At 35.9% G+C, this 18,739-nt stretch overlaps 1 protein-coding gene across 1 annotated transcript in view; it reads right to left on the reverse strand.

The window, feature by feature from the left end:
* Positions 1-2,902: 2,902 nt before the first annotated feature.
* The window catches only part of LOC111048180 (protein purity of essence), a 79,620-nt gene continuing 63,783 nt past the window's right edge, over positions 2,903-18,739 (reverse strand). Inside the window, exons 35-44 of the mRNA XM_039431953.1 lie at positions 18,426-18,698; positions 17,299-17,412; positions 16,674-16,808; positions 15,569-15,811; positions 13,928-14,169; positions 12,905-13,066; positions 11,719-11,877; positions 11,124-11,448; positions 4,312-4,471; positions 2,903-3,162 (exon numbers count right to left, since the gene is read on the reverse strand). Of these exons, the coding sequence (XP_039287887.1) occupies positions 3,098-3,162; positions 4,312-4,471; positions 11,124-11,448; positions 11,719-11,877; positions 12,905-13,066; positions 13,928-14,169; positions 15,569-15,811; positions 16,674-16,808; positions 17,299-17,412; positions 18,426-18,698 (1,878 nt within the window). The 3' untranslated portion in view covers positions 2,903-3,097. The remainder of the gene's footprint in view (positions 3,163-4,311; positions 4,472-11,123; positions 11,449-11,718; positions 11,878-12,904; positions 13,067-13,927; positions 14,170-15,568; positions 15,812-16,673; positions 16,809-17,298; positions 17,413-18,425; positions 18,699-18,739) is intronic.

The following is an 18,739-nucleotide window of genomic DNA, read 5'->3' on the forward strand; positions in this document are numbered from 1 at the left end:
AGAGCTTACACAGTGAAAGTAATGATAACGGAAGGCGAGTGATAGATCTTGCCGTAAGAAAGAATATGATTATAAGTAGCACCCAGAAACAGCGAAAAAACATCAAAAAAGCTACCTGGTGTTCACCGGACGGGGTCACATCAAATCAAATAGATAATATTTTGATCGATAAAAGACACTGTACTGATATAATAAATGTGGAAAGCTGTAGAGGGGCTGATATAAACTCAGACCACTATATGGTCAGGATTGGTTGTAGACAGCGTATTGCAGTGACAAACAACAAGAGAGCAAAAACGCAAGCTCGTTTTGATGTGGCAAAACTGAAAGAAGAGGCGGTGTCAGACAGATATGAGGAATGCTTGAAGAACTATCTGGAACAGAAAGAGGATGCATGGAACACTGAGGGAGTAGAGGGAAAATAGAGTATTCTGAAGGAAAGTGTGATTGGAGCTGCAAGGGAAGTTGTTGGCTCTAGAAAGAAGGAAATTCGGGCTCGCTGGTTTGATGAAGAATGCATAACTGCAATTGAAAGACGAAATAGGGCCAGAATGAAAATGATCCAGAGAAAAACACGGGGAACTGTGGAAGATTATAGATCAGAAAGGAGGATAGCGGATAAGTTATGTAGAAGAAAGAAAAGAGCATATGAGAAGCAGCAGTTGGAAAGTATAGAAGAGCATTATGGCATTGGAGAGATGAGAAAGTTTTACAAAAAAATGAGAGACGATAAAAAAGGGTTTCAACCCAGGGCAGTGTACTGCAAGGATAAATTAGGAAATATGATAGGAGATGAACAAGGAATAAAGAGGAGATGGAGAGAACACTTTGATGAAGTCTTGAACCATGGCCAACAAGAAGCTGAACCTGCTTATGATGATGTGAGAACGGTACAAGAGGAAGTGGGCAGACCAATGCTTAATGAGGTGAAAGAGGCTATCAAAGATCTTGCAAACAATAAGGCCCCTGGGTTAGATCTAATAATGGCAGAACTTGTTAAAAAAGGAGGGGACATGTTTGTACAGAGGATGCATGCTCTAATCAATGAAATATGGTTAGAAGAAAAAATGCCAGAAGAATGGAGCATTAGTATAATTTGTCCAGTTCATAAAAAGGGGGACAAAATGCAGTGCCGAAACTACAGAGGAATCACCCTACTGGGTATTCTGTACAAAGTCTTTGCCAAAATTCTAGCAAAAAGGATGACGCCATTGATAGAATGTAATATTGGAAAGTATCAATGTGGTTACCGGCCAGGAAGATCAACAGTCGACCATATCTTCACAATCAGGCAAATTCTGGAAAAATGTTATGAGTTTGATGTCAACGTGCAACAGATATATATTGATTTCCAACAGGCATATGACACTATCAGTAGGGTGAAAGTGTATGAGGCACTTAGGGAGTTAAATGTCCCCACAAAGCTGATCCGTCTCATAAGTATGACGATGAAAGGAAGCAGAGCTGTGGACAAGATTGATGGAAGTGTTACAGATGATTTTGAGATAAAAAGGGGACTGAGGCAAGGAGATGTGCTGTCAACCATGTTATTCAATGCAGTGCTGGAAAATATTATCAGAAAGGTGACCACCAACAACCCCGGGGACACACTCTTCAACCGGATGTGCCAAATAATGGCTTATGCAGATGACGTGACCATACTAGCAAGAAACAGGAGGGAACTGACAGAAATCTATGAAAAGCTGGAACATGAGGCAAGAGAAGTAGGCCTGGAAATTAATATGCAGAAAACTAAAGTGATGGTTATGTCCAGGAGGCCAGTGAATGATGGAACACAGATACAGTTATCAGGTAGAACATTTGAGAAAGTGAAGTCATTCAAGTATTTGGGCACCCTAATAACGGAAGAGAATAATGTAGCGGAAGAAGTGGATGCTAGGATAATGTCCGGAAATAGGGTGTATTTCGCCCTGCAGAATATCCTGAAGTCCAAGAATGTGTCAAAAAAGGCAAAATAAAAATTTACACAACAGTTCTAAGACCAATAGTGGTGACATATGGGGCCGAAGCTTGGACATTGACTATACGAGAAGAAGGTCTGCTTCAGAGATGGGAAAGAAAGATTTTAAGAAGAATTTTTGGAGCAATCAAGGAAAATGAAATATGGAGGATAAGAACAAACGAGGAACTAGGAAGATTGTTCGAAGAGACCAGTATTTTATCTGTTGTAAAAAGTATGAGGCTGAGATGGGCTGGTCATGAATGCCGGAAGGGAGGGTGCCAAGAATGGTGCTGGAAGGCAAACCCAGAGGTAGAAGACTACAAGGAAGACCAAGAAAGCGGTGGGTTGACGATGTGGAGGAGGATTTGCGAGGATTGGGTGTAAGAAGATGGAGAAGAACAGCAGAATGTCGAGAGGGATGAAGGATGTGGTTGTGAAGGCTAAGGCTCTACATGGGCTGTAGTGCCAATAATGATGATGATGATATTGACATCTTATTTTTCAATATTTTCTTACATGTTTCAATTATCAACTTTCTATGTTGACCAAAGAATAAAAATTTATTCTGATATTACATAAGAAATTATTAAAAGTAGAAAGGAATGGAGACTTGTCTTTGGATTGATTATATCAGCAGGGGCCTGTTGCAAGGAGACATCTCGGAAAACCATCAGTTCTAAAAGATCGTTGAAAATGATAGAAGTGAAGATTTTTTCCTAACTTGGAAAACTTACAGTACCTGGAAAAATGTTAAAATTTCTTGTGAAGGCAAGAGTAACGAGTTTTTCACCACACTCCAAGTCACAGTCACTCCTCAGTGTATTAATTCTCCAATAAATCAGAGATGACTTCTAATAAAACAATGACTTCTAATGAAAAATTATTGTTGTTTTTCCATGCAAAACGGTACAGTGTGGAATGTTGACGCAATAAAACCCATTTTAAGCAGTGACAATATTCTTTATTATATTTTTAAAACCAGAATACAACAAAACTTCTTGAAAGGCAATTAGATTGAATATTTTATCAAATCCATAAATCAAGTTAGGATACAAGAGCAAAACATAATTTCAGCATAAATTCTACACACATCGTGTTTTAATAATACATCTAGAGTGGGATTTAGAATTTAGTTCAAGCAATCAAATTCAAAACTTCCGATATGAAGGTGGAAGGACTAGGAATTTCATCGAACAGTTCTGAAACAGAAAACAATAGGAAATTTAGCAGCAATCTGCAATTTACATTAAAAAACGCCAGCAACTTCAAAGCTCCAACCCAGAACAATTACACTTGAAATGTATCAACTAATTGTATTAGTTTGCAACTATTAAGTAGCAAATTCAATCATTAATACAAACTGGTAAGTAATATTCCCTTACCTAAAACTTGCTAATACTGGTTATAAATGAATATTATGTTTATCTCTAATCAACCTTGAATCTTAAATGTCATCAGAACTGATTGTCTTTGAGCACTTGTCCGAACGCATCAACCACTCACGTTGTTTATATATTCAATACAGCATTACCTTATCGCTAACACCAACAATCGGGGATTATCAACTTATGCTATCTTTTCTATATGGTAATACATACATCTATAGTCCAGTCACTATATACATTGGTGCATGCAATTTATATTGTAGTTCTTTTTTTTTTTAATATATTATTTGGGTACATAAGAGAAGTGCAGAACCAATTCCTTCATGCGAAGTTTCCTTGTGCTAGATACAGAATGGACTAAAAACCTCGTATTTTCGGCTCATTTTTTTCTTCAAATTTCACTCATTTTTGAAAAATCATAACTCAGTACTCATTGGAGATATAGAGTTCCGAATGATCTAATTTTATTCAGAATTTTATAATCTAAAAAAAGGCGAGAGCAAATTTTTCTGTCCGATTACGAGATTTGGCAGAAATAGCTGAAAACTGAAAAATGAGCCGAAAATACGAGGCTTTTGGTCCATCCTGTATCTAACACAAGGAAATTTTGCATGAAGAAATAGGTTCTGGACTTCTTTTATGTACCCAAATAATATATTAAAAAATTAGAACTGCAATATAAATTGCAAACACACCCCCTTTTTTATGTCTATTTTGACTGGACTACTAAATCACAATGCAACTTTGCTTAGTACCATGAAAAGTAATCCATATACACCACAGAGTGTACGTAGTTGTCTATTATAATTTCAGTTTAACATAATACTAAATCATGTACAGTGCTATTTTGTTTTTGTACCACTATGAGTCTCATTAGACTCAGTGGGAATTATCATATTGCATAAATAGATAAAAAATAAAGTTGATTGAATTCAATAAATATCAGAATATAGCAGTACGTACCAACGACATCACAGAATTCTTCAAACGAAGTGCTCGGTAGGAGCTCGTTGGAGTAGAAAGACATGAGCTTTTCAGAAGCCTTCATCAGTGCTTCATCATTGTGTCTTATATAATCAGCCAGAGCAGTGGTCCATTGATCTTCTGACGCCACCGGCACTTTCTGCAATTTCAATTCAACAATCTCATTATTTATTCAATGTATTGCTTACTCGTGTAGTACATACATCATATTGAATTTGAATTTATTTATTCATTTGCCAAAAACAAAATACAAAAAAGCTTTACAAAAATATTCATAATATTAGAGATAATAATTATTAAATGAAGATTAATTATCATACTAACAGTAAATATACGAAATATCGTATCTATATTATTATGCTCCTATAAGTACAGTAGGTGAGACCGGCAAAAGGAAGATTCCTTGTGCGCCAGTTATATATTGCTAGATAATAATAAAGTGATCTTGTGAGACTCGATATGCAAAACTTCATGAGATACAATTAACTATTAGAGGCATACAGAGAAATATCGTAAACAGCTTGCAATTATTGGTAATACATAACGTCGATTGCGCCATTAAACTGCTTCCAAAGTCTATACTCTATAGGATACTGTAGAGTGCAGTGTATCAACAGCTCTACAGTAGGCTACTGTATCAACTCAAGGATACTGTGGAACAACCTTCTTTAGGGCATGGCTTCCTAAAATCTGGAGCGCCACTATAATAAGCGAAATGAATAAATGAGTACATGGAATCAGTTTTGTGAAACAGGTGACAAAAATGACAATAGGCCCATTAATCACAGTGACGTCCACTAAACCTGGCCATTGTTGTAGTAGCAACTCAGGACCCCGTTGGTTCACTCTTCCTCCGTCTCAAGGCCCAGGAAGCAGGCCACTTTGAAGGTTAGGGTTATTTTAGGTTTTGGCTTTTAAAAAGCAGTATGTCTATACAATATTTGAAATAATTTGTTCAGGATATAGTATCAATCCATAATATGATTAGGTAAATATGATTAGGTTCAGTTGCTATCAGACCTCGACGAAGGACGGTCGTGTTTTTAGACTCTCTTATCGCAGTTAGATAAGTGCGGAGTGAACTGTACAGAATATTGGTTATGTTTAAGATGGTATTCTGCTAGTTGTTTTTCGTGTGTCGAAACCCGTTAATTATTTTGAAACTAAATTCTCTCAATCAATAATTTTTTGTGTTCCTGTCTCAAGATGTCCATGTGTTCGAAGTGTGAAGTGCAATTTACAACAAACGAAGGTATTAAATGTAGTAAGTGTAAACTCTGTTTTCATGCTCATTGCACTAGACTTGGTAACATAGAAAAATTCAAAAAAATGAACTCTCAAGTCAAAGCAGCCTGGAAATGTGATGATTGCGTCGGTAGTGCTGAATACGTGAATGCGGGACTTGAAGCTAAACTAAGTCAAGTACTAGAGGAAATAACTGCGCTTCGAGCTGTATTCGAGCCAAAGATTGATGCATTGAGTGCAGATGTTGAACTATTAAAGCAATCCAAATATACGTTAGAAGAAACATCCGTTAAACATGAGGATAATCTCACTAATTTGAATAAAATTTCCAGCTATTTGAGTGAAAGGAATAGCAAACTGGAAGACGAAATCAATTTCCTTCATCAACGCTCCAGATTGGATAATATTGAAATCACCGGCATTCCACTGACGGATGAGGAAGATATCTACGAAGTTTTGGAGGCTGTAGCTCGAGTGATAAAGGTTCCTCACCGACTAGAAGACATCTCGATTGCGCATAGAGTTCCTAACGTCAAGGGCACAAGCAACATTGTAGTCAAATTTGTGGCGAGAAAATCCAAGATAGCGTGGCTGGATGCAGCTAAAAAGAAACAGGGTTTGAAGTCTACGGAAATAAAGAGCACCCTCCCGGATTCCCACGTTTTTATTAACGAACATTTGGCTCCTCACAATAAAAAACTTTTAGGTTTGGCTAGAAATCTCAAAAAGCAAGGTAAATTGGCCTTCGTGTGGGTAAAAGATTGTAAAGTACTCGTTAGAAAGGACCTTTCATCTCAGGTTGAGCGTATTACAGGAGTAAATGACCTGGAGAAATATTCAACTAATGATTAAAACTATTAATAATAACTCACTTTCGATAAGACATGTCTTCTTTTAATAAGTTTTAGTAGAGCATTTACGTTTTGATTTTGATATGAATTCAGTATTTCTATTTTACAATTATATTCCATTTTTCGATTTTTTCATTTTTTTTCTGTTCGAATTGTGTTAGGAAGGATATGTCTCTAATTGTGATTAAGATCATCAACGTTATTGTATTTACCGTCAATGAACAGTAAAATTCTAGTGATAAGATAAAACTATTCCGAATATTTTATCAGTTATACTTTCTCGGTTATAGTACTGCAACAGTTACTCATTTTTACTGATAAATCAGCTTCAATGAATGAAGCTTAATCGAGTATCGATATTTCGGTCTTACTACATAGATTTTATTTTAGCTTATCTTTAAGTGAATGAATTGATTGGAGATGGTAAATCGTCTCAATTTTCTTCTTCAGAATACGGAGTTTCGACATACTTTTTTTTTCTTTTTTTTACTTTTTCAGCTTTCTTAAAAATTGAGAAAACTAGTCTCTTAGTTGAATAATAATTATTATTTTCCTTATAACTTAGTATTGATCAAAATCATACATTTCTATATTTTTCTCATTTACAAACTTTAGCATATTAGAACGTTTCTTATCAATAAATTGTTTTATTCAGTACTCTTTTTTCAACCTTGTTAACTTGTCTTAATTCAATTATATTATTTCATGGCTATCATTAATAATTTTGAAGATGAACTAGCTAATGAATGCTATGACACTTTAATAGAGGATTTATTTACTTTTGATCCCTGCAATAGTGCAAACCGAGCATGCATTAATGATATTAATATTCTCCAAATGAACATACGTAGCATAAATAAGAACTTTGATGAATTTGCATTTATGATTCAGAATAGTAAAGTTAATTTTCATGTAATTATATTGACAGAGACATGGATTAATGAGCAACATTCTTTCGATTTCTCTCTAAATGGGTATTCATCTATTAATCAGCCAGGGAATTTGAATAAATGTAATGGAATCTGCATATTCCTGAAAGATTTCTTGAGGGTAAAAAAAATTGATTATGTACTTGATGAGTCGAATTCTATCATACTTGATGTTCAATTGCCTAATCAGGCTGTTCAGCTGACTATGTTTGCCATTTATAGGTCTCCGTCTACGAATATTGATCTCTTCATCGATGGCTTAGATAAATGTTTACATAATTTTCGTGATCATAGGAATATCGTGCTACTTGGTGATCTGAATATAGATTTGATTTCCAACAGTAGAACAACCAACGAATATTTTAACACTATGTCCACATATGGTTTTAAATCGTATATAAACAAGGCTACCAGAGTACAACTCAATTCAGTATCATGCTTGGATCATATATTCTTAAAAAATACTACATTCGATTCAAATGAAATCCGTGGTATTATATTTGAAACTAATGTAAGCGATCACTACTCTACATGTCTTCAACTAAGCACGCCCAGTGCCGTGGTAACCGAAGGAGTTCCAAATCACAGAGTTATGATTGATTTTGAATCTCTGGTGGAGAGATTGAATTCCGAAAAGTGGTTTGATGTCTACTGCGGTGCTGCTGAAGAGTCCACTATTGTTTTCATTAATAAAATAAATACATACATACAAAATGCCTCTACAAAAAAATCAATACCTCACAAACTCAGACCATTAAAAAATTGGATTACTAAAGGACTTATTAACTCAATTCGCACTAGAGATAAAATGCACAAGATGCTCACTAAACAACCATTCAATACCAGGCTCAAAATAGAATATACCAAATACAGAAACTTATTAAATAATTTGATAAAACAATGTAAACTGAATTATTATAAAAATAAAATCAAAGAATCTAAGGGTAATAGTAAAAAAACGTGGAACTGCATAAATGAGATGATAGGCAGTAAACAGAACACATCTAATCCTGTAATTGACCCAGAAGTCTTGAATAATCATTTTGCTAATGTAGGTAGAATCTTTGCAGAGAGATTGAAAGCATCCAACAGCAACAATCGCACACACTCTGCACACAGAAATACTAATTCACCGCATTCTTTTTTTCTATTTCCTACCAACGAGGGAGAAATTTTACAATTCATTGCCTCACTTAAAAACAGTTCAGCTTCTGGTATAGATGGAATATCAAACATGACTCTCAAAAGAATAGCTAATTCTGTAGCTAAACCGTTAGCAGCTATTATAAATAAGTGTTTTGTGGAGGGTGTCTTCCCTAAACATTTCAAAGTAGCCTCTATCGTCTCACTGTTCAAGTCTGGTGATTCTCAAAATCCATCAAATTACCGGCCGATTAGTCTCTTAAGTGTTTTTTCCAAAATAATAGAAAAAGTTATTAAAAGCCGTCTGCTAACCTATCTAAAGAAACACAATATTATTCACGAAAATCAGTTTGGTTTTCAAGAAGGTAAATGCACAGAAGATGCTATTGTCAAACTTGTGGAGATCTTATATAATAATTTTAATAATAGGAAAAAGACATTGGGAGTCTTCCTGGACCTGAGTAAGGCATTTGACACTATCCCACATTCTATGCTTCTGGAAAACTGCAATGCCTAGGCATAAGAGGTGTACCCCTGGAACTTTTCAAGAATTATTTACAAGGTCGTTCCCAATTTCTGGCTATGGATGGTGTTACAAGTAAAGCTAATTTATCAGACTATGGGCTCCCGCAAGGTACAGTTTTATCACCAATTTTGTTCCTCATCTATATTAATGACATGCTTAACCTGGAATAGAAAATTGTGAAATTTTATCATATGCTGATGACACTACTTTACTATTCACCACTAACTCCTGGAACGACATGAAAAGAGTTAGTGAAAATGGTCTCAGTAAAATTAAGGCATACTTGGATCACCACACTTTGACATTAAACACCACAAAAGTACTTATTTAACTTTCTCTCCAAATCAAACCGGCCAACCTAATCAATTCAACAATATTAAAATTCATTCACATACCTGTCTTAGTAACAGATTGGTGAACTGTGACTGCCCGATAATAGCGAGTGCTACAAAAACTAAATTCCTTGGCATAATTCTTGACCGCCATCTTAGATGGGATATACAGATAAATAGCTTATGTCGAAGATTGAGGTATCTAATTTTTAAATTTCACAATATTGGTATGCTAAAGAATAAAGATATTTCTCGTCTAGTTTATTTTGCTTATGCCCAATCAGTACTGCAATATGGTATAATAGCCTGGGGAGGAGCCAGAAACATCCATCTCAATAAATTATTCACCATACAAAAATTTTTAATCAAATCAATTACTTCCAAACCAAGACGTTACCCCAGCATGATCTTTTCAATGAGTTCGAAGTATTAACTGTCAGACAAATATATACAAAGAGTCTTCTCTTATATATAATAAAAAACAAAAATAATTTCAGACTTCGAGAGACTATGTATGATTTGAGACCATCTAGCATTACTTTTCAGAATGATCGTACAGTGTTGGACGTGTGCTGTAGGCAGTTTGTCTTTGTAGCTAAAAGACTACTGAATCATATACCTTTTGATTTTGTCAATTTCAGATTAAACAGTAGAACTAGACATGAATTGGATAAATGTATTGTAGCATTCAAGCTCAATGAAAAACTATTTTGATACAAGTAAAATTCATTTACTATGGATCCTATACTTTCTGTATTGATCAAAGATTTTCTCCTTCCAAAGTTATAATAACCTTTAGAAATAACAAATATCAAACTTTTTTGTAACTATTGAATAATGTATTATTTTGTAGTGAATACCTTTCCCTCTTATTTTCAATGTTTTTTGAACTGATTTATGAATTAACTACGTGATTTTCAATTTCTTTTATATTGTATATAAATTTCAAATTGCTAAGCATAGTGGATACTGTTTACATAAATTATATTCTATGATTATCATCATTTTATAATCATGAGTTGTGCTGCTGTTCAATATTTGTAATTATATTTTGAACATTTCTATTTTCACGAATTATTGCAATTAACTTTAACTGTCTGTATTTTAATATTAATTTCTTTCATTTTATAGAGTAGTTTTTCAACATCCTGTTTCCCTCGATATTGTTATTATGTTATTTATAGCGACTCATTCCTGCGCTCAGGTTAAACCTTTGCAGGGATTTTTCTTCTCAATGTGTCTTGTAAATTGTCATATAAGGATTAGGTTAGACAAGTTTTGTGAAAGTGTTGTATTTTATACTGTAAATTTGTTTTTTGAAGAATAAATGATTTTGATTTTGATTTGATTTTGTATCATATGGATATAATAATATGGTACTGCATCCACAAAGCAACGGGAACCAGACACATAGCACATCTGATATACTAATGATCAGCTCATTCTCGCACATTTGAGATTTGAGGTTGACAGAATAAAAGCCAGTTTCTCCTTCCATAGTTTATAGCATGGACAGAGTGAAGAGGAGTAAGCATGCTGCGCACAATTGGATACTGATACAGGTAGTGGGAGTGATTAGTGAATGGAAGAGTATAGGACCTCTCTGACTTTGAGTGAGAGCCGTGTTAAAAGTAATATCTCACGAATTATAATGACTAGATGCTAGTCACTAGATTCTAGTTTTTATTCAATCAACCCATCATAGCGTATATTTTGAATGACACACAATCTAATCAATGATTAATATGAATGATTGCATGCTGACCTTGAAATGGTACCGATAGATGGCGTCAATCATGGCGAAGAAGACGAGACTGCTCTTGTAGACGGCATAGTCCTTGACGGCGAGGTCGGTGACCTTGCCCTGCGCAGGCGCCGGTTGCAGGTGACGCGCATGCGCGAGCACAATGAGCCGGCGCAGATGAGAGATGCGCGTGCGCGCCCAGCGCGTGGGTGCATGCAGCAGCAACGACAGTGTGGCGAAGTAGAGTGGCCCCTCTGCGTCAAAGCACGATTCCACCCACTTTTCTGGCGCAGTCACCTCCAGGAAACTGCACAGGTTCTTCTCTTCGCGTGCACCGCATCTCGTCCTGTCACAACAACAAAACAAAAACTCAAATAAATGCTACTTTGAGTACTGTTGAGGAAAACCTCTTGCACTATGGAGGATGTCCAATTATTATCACAGGCTGTTCGTAGGTTAGATAAATCTGGAGTATACGTTAATGTAAGCGTGGAACACTTTTCCACGGTGAAGGATGTCAATTATTAGCACAGCTCCCTTAAATAGGGAGTTCTCTCTAGTCAGAATCGACTTCAAGCTCAGAATTAATCAAAATAGAGAAAGTAATGTTACTTACGAGTTGATAACATAGAGAGCCATGTGAAGCAGGTAGGGAATGATGTGCATGTTGGACTGTGGACCACCACCGCCTGTGTCGTCATGGAAGCTCTTCTCATGAGAAAATCTCAGCAGCAGTAATTTCAAATCATGAACAGTCGAAGCGTAGCTGATATCCCTGAAATATGACAAAATTTACATAATATACTAAATGATATAAAACATCTGTCATGGATGATGAATTACTTTGCTAACAATTATTCAAACATGTTCAAATTAATCTAGTTGGATCTTGGGATCTGTTTACTATTACAAAAGCTATTACTATCTATAATATTGTAGACTGGCTTATACATGTACGGGATATGAAATACACGATTGACGCATTATCACTTATAAGATAATGAACTAATTAAATTACTAAGAAAATTGCTAATTTTACATAAAGATTCAGAATTAACCAAGGATGGATATAGGCTTATTTGATTGCTATTAATCAATCAATCAACTTTTCTTTTATAGTTAAAACAAATATTTATTAAATTTGTGATTCAAAGTTTACGCAACAATAAAAGCTCAACCAAACAGAGCTTTGTCCAAGTGACTCCATAACGCACTACCAATTACACCATGGAGTCACTTGAACAAAGCTCTGTTTGATTGAATCGCGCAACTCATGAATGGAAGAAAGGTTCAGGGTTTTAAGAATTTTCAACTCTGATGAACGTAATTTCGACAAAATAATGGTTAATCATTCTATTTTTTTTCTTGGACATAAGAAGTTGCAAAGTACGTAAGGTGCAAAGCACGGATAATCCGTGTACTAGTACAATATAATAATATTATATTAATAATAATTATTATATTATTTATTTTTGATGAATGTTCTATGGCTACACAGTATTCATTTAATTGTGGATCAGATGGGCAATCATTGCGGATCAGATATTTATCGCGAATCAGATATTTATTCATAGTTTATTGATTTGATTAAAGCTCATCTTGAGCTTTCAACTTGTGCGTGGGTAATGGGATGTGCGTTAGTGAATTGATGAGATGATCAAACGTCCATGCCATTTGGCGGGATTCGAACCCCCGAACAGCAGTTCTAGTAGACAGCAGTTTCTTCACGCTCCTTACCACTAGGCCAATAATAAATGTTAAATGTGAATGAATCTATTGAAGAAGATAAAATTATAAGTTACCTGTGACCAGTGCATTCTTGAAGATAGGTGTTGTGTCGGGCAAGGCACGATGCGAAGGCAGACTCGGGCACTTGAGGCCCCCACAGTGGCAGCAATCCGTTGCATTTCGTGTTGGCATTCTGCAGGGCGGCCGATTCCCATTCATCCCTAGCCCTGGCAAGCCTAAACAACAAAACATTAGTAATTAATAACATAGCACTGTCTCATTCTGAATGTAGGCATTCTACAATCACATCAATATTTACCAAGTTTCTCATCTGAGCTGCTATATACATAGATATTTTCATTTTTTAATTAGAATATTAAACTCAACCATTGATACTCGTAAGTTCAATTCAGGTCTTTTTGCTAATAATTGTTATCTCAGTTGAATATTATACTGTAATCATGTTTTCAACATTTTGAGATTTATTTCCAACAAGCCAAGTGCCAGAAACAAACTCTAGCTTGCTCAAATTGGAAGGTGGCTCCTAATGTTTTATTTTGTACTTTATGAGGAATGAATAAATAAAATAAGAAATAAAGAGACTTAATTTACATAATTCATTAATTGAGAACCTTCTTATGTTATATTTATTTATTATTTATGTAACAAACGACACTGATGTGAAAACAATGGTAGATAGACTACTAAGACAATCCATGTATCATGTTTTATTTCAAATTCAGGTGATGACACATACCAAAAAGTAGGTTATGTGTCCTTCACTTACTTCAACACATACAAACATAGAATTTATAAAGATTAACAACCAAATTGAATAACGAAGTTGCACTTGATAAGCACTAAAAACTATATAATATTGAGCTACTTTGAAATTTTTTGATACAAAAATTGAAAAAGTTGATTATCCAACTTATATTGATTGAATTTCATGAACGTCACGCTTTTAACCATTCTGTGATACTTTTGCATTTTCAGTTATATATTGAAAACGCTTACATAATTATGGTTCTGGTTTATATATTGCGTATGGTCATGAATAAAACAATTGAATTATTCAAGTCGACTAAATGACATACCTGACAGCGGACATATGACAGTCAATGTGCACGACATTGAAATGCGTGACCGTGCTGTAGCCAATGGTCTTGCGCGGCTTGGGCTCGCAGTCGTCAACGTTGCAGCGCTTGGTGAACGTGTAGATGCCGAGCACCTTGGTCGGCTGGAACTTGTAGCCTTCGCGACAGATCACACACACCAGGCCCGTCTCTTCGCCCAGCTCCTCCATCTGCTGCTGCATCATTGTGCTCTCCGCTGTCACCTGTCAATCAAATTCAAACTTTATTCTTGTCACGATACAAAATAATGTGAAATACATATATTTCGCAAAGAAAAAAGTTCATCATTACCACGAAATCATATTATTACCCACACCATCATTACCCAAGAAATAAACAATGGTGCACAATATTTCACAAACAAAAAAAAACACGGAAACGAAACGAAATCACGGAAAACCCCATCCAGCACACAATATTCCCTTGTGGTCCACTGTCGCACTTAATCAGGTAAGTGAGCAAAAATAAAATAGGGGGTGTTTAGAAAATAGTAGGATTAAAATATTAACAAGCTTATTGAAAAATAACGTAATCAACAACAGTCACTCCCACCAACAATTCAAATTGTATTTCCACAAACAAAAATACAAGAACAAGATGCAATGGAAATACAAACCAATATTAATTGAATATTTCTCTGCAGAGTACTAGTTCAAGGAAATTAAAAGTAAAAGCAACATTACAGTAAATAAATGAAGTAAATAAACTCATGTAGACATTAACTCTTCAATCTGAATTATTTTGATATTGTACCGGTATTACCTGGCCCCAACTATTTATATAGAATATAATTTTATTCGTCATTCAATATTATGACTTCGTAGGAGTGATCCGTAGCCTAGTGGATAAAGTACTTGTGTAGCAGCCTAGAAATACCGGGCTGAAACCCACTTATCATCAAAAGTCTTTATCCAGATCATTACCGAGATATCGGATGGACATGTTAACATGACGGTCACGTCTGAAATACAAGACCCAAGTCGTAAGACCCATTGACAACTTCAATTATATATTCAGGCGAGGTGAGTCCTTCCCGCAGGGACTCTCCACCAACAAAACCAGGGAAAGTACAAATTTTATTGTACAGTACGCGTCCCGTAGCTTTGCCTCCGTGACTAAGGCTTATAGGCAAGGTATGGTTCGCGAGGTAATAATATTCACGGTTTTGCAAAAACATCAGGCTTCAGAGATCCTAGATTCCTAGATGGAGGAAGCTCCCTACACACAGAAATTCTCCATGAATGAGAGAGATGCAACATATTACCAAAAATGGAAAAAGCATGTTGAACTAATATCAGCTGACAGGCTGTGTTGTGCTAAAAGGACGTAATTCCAAAAAGCTTCTGGTGTATCTTTTGAGAAGATACATAAGAGCATCTGTTGCTTATGGAAAGATACATTTTCAAAAATGTTGGATGTTTTTGAACGGGTAGTATTGTAGTCTAGTGGCTCTCCGCCGATAGGCGAAGCTACAGGACCCGGACTATATGTATGTACTTTTTTATGTATGGTGCACACTGAGACGGTTCTTGACAATATTTCTGTTCAGAACAAACCAGAAAAATGAATAATTGAAAAAATATAAACTGGGAAAGTACAGACCTGTCCCTTGTCGTTAGTGCGCATACCGAGCGCGCCCAGCTGTTTGTGGCGCATAGCCATAGCGAGCCGCTTCTTTTCGGCGCGCGTCTCCTGACGCACTTGTTCGATGCGCGCAGCGACGCCCGGGTTGTCCACACACATCGCCTCCAGCAGGTTCTCGGCCAGCGAGCCCACGTGTGAGTCGGAAGACACCTGTTCCAGTCGGTGCAGGATCATTGCCACGCTGTCGGCGCCCACTGCTTTCTACAAACACAACGAACAAAAACGTTAAACATGAATTTCAGACAAAAACTTTCAGTTACAATGTAATAGAATAGAATTTTCCTTTACCTACCACCTATAATTGCAAGGAACCATTTAGAATGGTGTATAGAAAACATAGCAAAAACAACCGCTTGGGACGTGAATTCCTTCAAGTTCTAATGATATTATTAATACTCACTCAGCCGGACTGAGTGGCAATAGTCAATTAGAACTCCTGGGAAATACATATTTACAGTTCACTGTCACTGACGTGTGCGAATACAACTTTGATCGTCATTTCTATTCATGTTGTTTCTGTAATTGCTTTACTCCACTTCGTTCCTAATGTTTGAACTTAGAAATAAGTTATGTCAGGATACTCTTCTTGAAGCGAAACACAAGTAAAGTGTTATAATTTTTAAAATAATTATTGGTGAAGATTGAGGGTAAATATATGTATCATATGACTGGAGTAGTTTTTCCTCTAGAGAAATTGACACTCCCGTCTTTGCTTGGGCGAAATATTAGAGAGGAAAATCTCCTCTTTGATTATAGTACTAAAATGAGTACATTTAGTAATCATATTAGTTATGTTTGAACAACGGGCTATGCCTGATGTTCTTTCCTGATCATATTCATATGATTTGTAATTGTATTAACAAATAAATGAATGTAAAATTAATGTTACATTACATTACTGCATTGTTATGGTAATAAACAAACTACATCATAATGATCTACTTCACTGTTGTTATCATCATTGTATAATGTCAACACACATATAATGTTCGTAACATATAAAAACTAATCTATTTTGCAACAATATGGAAGTCATTCAGTGATTGAGCTAAAGAGAACTAACCTGAGTAGGCTCGTGTTGAGTGGCTAAGCCGGTCAAGAGGCGCAGAATGTATTTCAGAGACGGCTTTGCGATGAACTCTTTCCAGTCGTCACTGTCTGTTCGCAGCAGGCTCTGTTTCACAGGTGGTGCATGTTGCTGAAAGTTGCAATTCTATTGTGAGTATTCATAATAGATATCATATTTAATCTATAATCATAAGCCTGTATTGTTAATATTGAAAAGAATACTCTACACGTTGTAGAACGGGAATTTTTTTCTCTCCTGAAGGGAGAACCATTTGACTTGTACAAAGAAAAAGACTTGTACTTGTAGGCTACTCAGAAAACAAATGTAGAAATCTAATTCAACAATGCAACAAAATGATAATGGAAAAATGAATAAAATAAACATAAATATCATTACTATACTTCTATATTTGTGAATTATTCTATATTTTCATACATATCAAGCCTCCTTGAGATTTCAATAATTATATTGGCCACATGTTGTATGTCAACTACGAAATGTATCTTAATCAAAAATAAGAAATGAATAGAAATTTTCTATTTGAAAAATGTTGAAGTAGGCTACTCAAAAAACAAGTGTAGAAATCTAATTCAACAATAAATTATAGAAATCCACTTACTCGAATATATTCAAGAGCTTGATCAACTAGACCCAGGGTCATGATGTAGTCTTTCAGAGTATTTCCAAGTGCAGTCCTGTCTATTCCAATAGCCAGGTTACAGAATAATTCCAGCTGTAAAACAACAAAAAATCATGACTTTAAATTCCGCAAGGACCAAAATACGCTCTTTCGACTACATTTCATAAGTACAATTAAACAATTAATTTCAATTATTTCTGAGCAACTTTCACGCTTTCACCACCCACTCATCTTTTGAAACAAAAATGTTTCTAGCATGTTAAAAATTTTATGTTTTCTGCTCGAAATGTCTCGACATTCACGAACATAATCATTGATTACAAAATGACTATAGGTCGAAAAAAGGATCTAGACACCTATAGAAAGGAATAGTATATTTCGCACCTAGAGCAGAAATTGAGATTTTTCCGGCTCGAAATCGGGTTTCAAGTAGAAAAGATTGAGAGCCGGAAAAACATTTTTGCCCGTGGTGCGAACGATATTTTTCGCCACACTACAGGTATTGCTGACAAAATGAATAAAGAATACAAAATAAAGAATACTTGTTATCGTACCTATCTCTTGATTTTAGTGGTAGAAGATTTGCAGTCAGGATTTCAGATTCTTTTAAAATTTCACTTGGAATATCACAGGCATCGTCATCTTCAAGCATTTTTGAAAATTCGGAATGCGCTAATCAACAATAAATAATTGAATAAAAATGGTTGCGAAGCGAATGCTGAATTAGTTTGATTAGAGATTCGAACTGAAACATGGCAACTTCAGCTGATGAAGAAAGTGAACACTCGCCCGATCTAGCGGATAACTTATTAACTACTGACTTCCAAGCGGCTGGAAAAAGGACACTTTCTGGCCTAGACCGGAAAAGAAACCTGTTTCTTACCTCAGACGAGAGTCGTCTGCAAACAAGGTCTTTCAGATCTACGTAGGGACTGGAAAACAGCTGCTTTCTGTGCAGTGTGGCGAAAACATTCTTCCCATTATATTGATTTAAAATTCTTACTTATTACGACATCCTATAATTCTGAGAGAAGTGATATTCAAAAGAAAAAGTATCGATATAAGTATCTAGTATCGATATTTAAATATGTAAATATCGATATTACCTTGTGTTCGTGGTCGGGCGAGTGCTCGCGATCGAATGTGTGGAAGTCGAGCGGCTGAAAGTGGTCGACCAGCACGGCCATCTTGGGTGGACTGGCATAGGTGAGAGCAGCCAGCACCTTGGTGAGGTGGTGCAGCAGAGTGGGCGGATGCAGCTTGGCTGCGGTCAGCTCCAGCAGAGAGCGCACATGTTCGGCGCCGCCCAATGTCGCCGAGAAACTAGCAAACTCTTCCGGAGTCTGGCTGGCCGCTTTCGAGAGAACAGTTTCCATCACCTGCAAAACAACAGTCAACATGAAATATATATTTTATAATG

This window comes from Nilaparvata lugens, chromosome 7 (genome assembly GCF_014356525.2).
Source record: "Nilaparvata lugens isolate BPH chromosome 7, ASM1435652v1, whole genome shotgun sequence".
NCBI lineage: Eukaryota > Metazoa > Arthropoda > Insecta > Hemiptera > Delphacidae > Nilaparvata > Nilaparvata lugens.